Source organism: Notolepis coatsorum, assembly GCF_963971535.1.
Source record: "Notolepis coatsorum genome assembly, chromosome: 7".
NCBI classification, from domain to species: domain Eukaryota; kingdom Metazoa; phylum Chordata; class Actinopteri; order Aulopiformes; family Paralepididae; genus Notolepis; species Notolepis coatsorum.
The window spans coordinates 55,121,772-55,124,244 of NC_140171.1; the positions used below are offsets into that span (position 1 = coordinate 55,121,772).

The window sequence follows — 2,473 nt, forward strand, 5'->3', positions numbered from 1 at the left end:
AACTATCTTTAATAAATGCAGAATAATAATATTGGAATAATAATTCCAATAAAGGGCTTTCAAATGAAAACGAGCTCTGGCCTTTATAGAACCCTGAACACGGTTCACACACCGTGACTCCGACACGTATACAAACCAATAGTCCGGAACAATACTCTGATGAAGTGAATTGTTCAACGTTCATGTTTTTCCGTCCATTCCCTGGAAAACACAAACCCTGGGACCGTGCGACAGCTCACGTGACGTCCCTGACCCGCGTCCGTCGCGTCTCCGCTGTCAGCGGCAGGAGCACACAGACTCAAGTCGTCACAGTCGACGAGTCAAAGACAATCAGCGGTGCGTAGTGGTTTGCGGAAGCAAGATCGGCGTACAAGCAATGCCGGCAAAGGACTCTGGGAAGTGCAAGTCCCTCTCCCACTCGTCGGCCTCCGTGTTGTACACCTGCACGACGCTCGTCACGTTGTTGAGGTGCCAGTTATAGCCGCCGACCACGTAGATCCTCTTGTCCAATAAGCAGCAGCCTGCCTCGGACTGCCCCGCCCGCATGGGGCTGACCGTCGTCCACTGGTCGTGTTCGGGGACGTAATACTCGACCGCCAGCACGTCGAAGCAGCGGTCGGCGTGGTCCATGCGACCGCCCAGGGCGTAAACGCGGCCCCCGTGACCGATCATGGCGTGGAGCACTCTGGGCTCGTTCATGGGACACTTGAGGTCCCACTGGTCGGACGCGGGATCGTAACAGTGCAGAGTCTTCTTGTCGTCCACAGAGACCCCGTAGCCCCCTGAGACGTACAGCTTGTCCCCACAGGGGGTCCCGGCGTGACCCCAGATCCTCCGCTTCAGGGGCTCCACGTAAGTCCACTCGTTCTTCTTTGGCCAGTAGCACTCCACGGACGACAGGCTGCCCGATCTGTTGCGCCCCCCGGTGGCGTACAGCCGCCCCTGCAGAACGTTGAGTTGAAACTGGATGCGTCCCTCCTGCATGGGTTGGAGGCGCAGCCACTGGCCCAGGTGCGGGTCGTAGCGGAAGCAGACGTCCACCGCGCCCTCGCCGCTGCGATACTGCAAGTGCTGCCCGCCCGCCACGTAGACGAAGTTGTCCAGGACGGCGATGCAGGCGTGGCTACAGCCGGCCTCCATCTCGGTCAGCTCTTTGAACTGGCGGGAGGCGGCGTCGGGGAGGTAGTACACCCTGGCGCTCACCGTGCGGTCGTTGTCGGTGTAGGGCGTCCCGCCGAAGGTGATGAGCGACACGACGTCGGAGCGGATGAGCGTGCGCGGGGAGCGCATCTCGTGCCGTCGGAACGGCAGGATCTGGTAGTTGAAGGCCTCCAGGAGGTACTGCCGGCACGGCACGTCCTCCACCATCACGTCCACCGTCTGCACGCTGTCCACCAGCTCCGACGAGCGCATGAGTGGGAAGCGCACGTGGCAGAGCACGCCGCTGGCCTGGGCCTGGCGTGCCGCGTCGTGCCGCAGCCACCGGACGGCGGCGTGGAACAGGTCGATCTCGCTGCAGTTCTTCAGCTTGTTGCTCCGCAGGAAGAAGACCAGGCGCTCCGTGGGAATGTGCAGGAAGTCCTCCTCCTCCGCGATCTGGAGGAAGTGGCGGAAGGTGAAGGCGTCCACCGACTCCTTGAGAGAGGACAGGTTGAAGGTGGTGGCCATCTGGCCGATGTTCAGGCAGGTCTCCACGCTCATGGTGGACTTGAGGAACTCCTCGCAGAGCTCCACGACGGGGACCATCTGCAGGAAGACGGCGGCCCCCAGGACGTCCTCGATGCAGTCCAGGTCCAGGGTGACCTCGGCGCTGTAGGCGAAGTCGATGATGTGTTTCAGGCCGCGGGCCGACAGGCCCTTCAGCTCGATGGTGTCCTGGTTAGACTCCCTCAGGCCTCCGGTGAACATCGCTCTGCAGAGAGAGAGAGAGAGAGACGTGAGATTTAGCTTTACTGTTATACTACAGTACTTTAGATTCCATCTTTTTTTTTAATCAAATTTCTCTTTATTTTCCTTTTTCCACATGAAACAAGATACAGCACAATACAGTAACCATAATAATAAGACATCACAGGACAGAAACAGCAATAATAATAACAACAACAACAACAACAACAACAACAACAACAACAACAACAACAACAACAACAACAACAACAACAACAACAACAATAATGACAAGACACTTAACACTTTGGTCGCCAGGCTTATATCCATAATAAACCATCCTTCGCCAGCCCTATTTAACATGGAGAAGTTCCCCTTCTTTGCAGGGCTATAACTTTTTAAATTGTATTGCTAAATTGACATTACTATGGCCCATTCAACGTCAAGTATATATTGTTCAGGGTGTAGCAACGTTATACTTTTTCATTCACATATTCATACTAAAATACGGTCTAAAGTATAAGTATGTTTTTATCGTTTTCTGCAGCTTTCTCCAGAACGTGATTTATAGCCCCAAATGCATTAT

General features: G+C 55.1%; 1 protein-coding gene across 1 annotated transcript; it reads right to left on the reverse strand.

Moving 5' to 3' along the window:
• Positions 1 to 207: 207 nt before the first annotated feature.
• Positions 208 to 1,912, reverse strand: klhl26 (kelch-like family member 26). Its single transcript, XM_084319546.1, has one exon. The coding sequence runs from the start codon at positions 1,906 to 1,908 to the stop codon at positions 331 to 333; it is 1,578 nt and encodes a 525-aa protein (XP_084175672.1). The 5' UTR covers positions 1,909 to 1,912; the 3' UTR covers positions 208 to 330.
• Between the last annotated feature and the right edge of the window lie 561 nt (positions 1,913 to 2,473).

Bases quoted from the DNA above. Each gene is read 5' to 3' on its own strand.
- klhl26 (XM_084319546.1), bottom strand. From the start codon at position 1,908: ATGTTCACCGGAGGCCTGAGGGAGTCTAACCAGGACACCATCGAGCTG.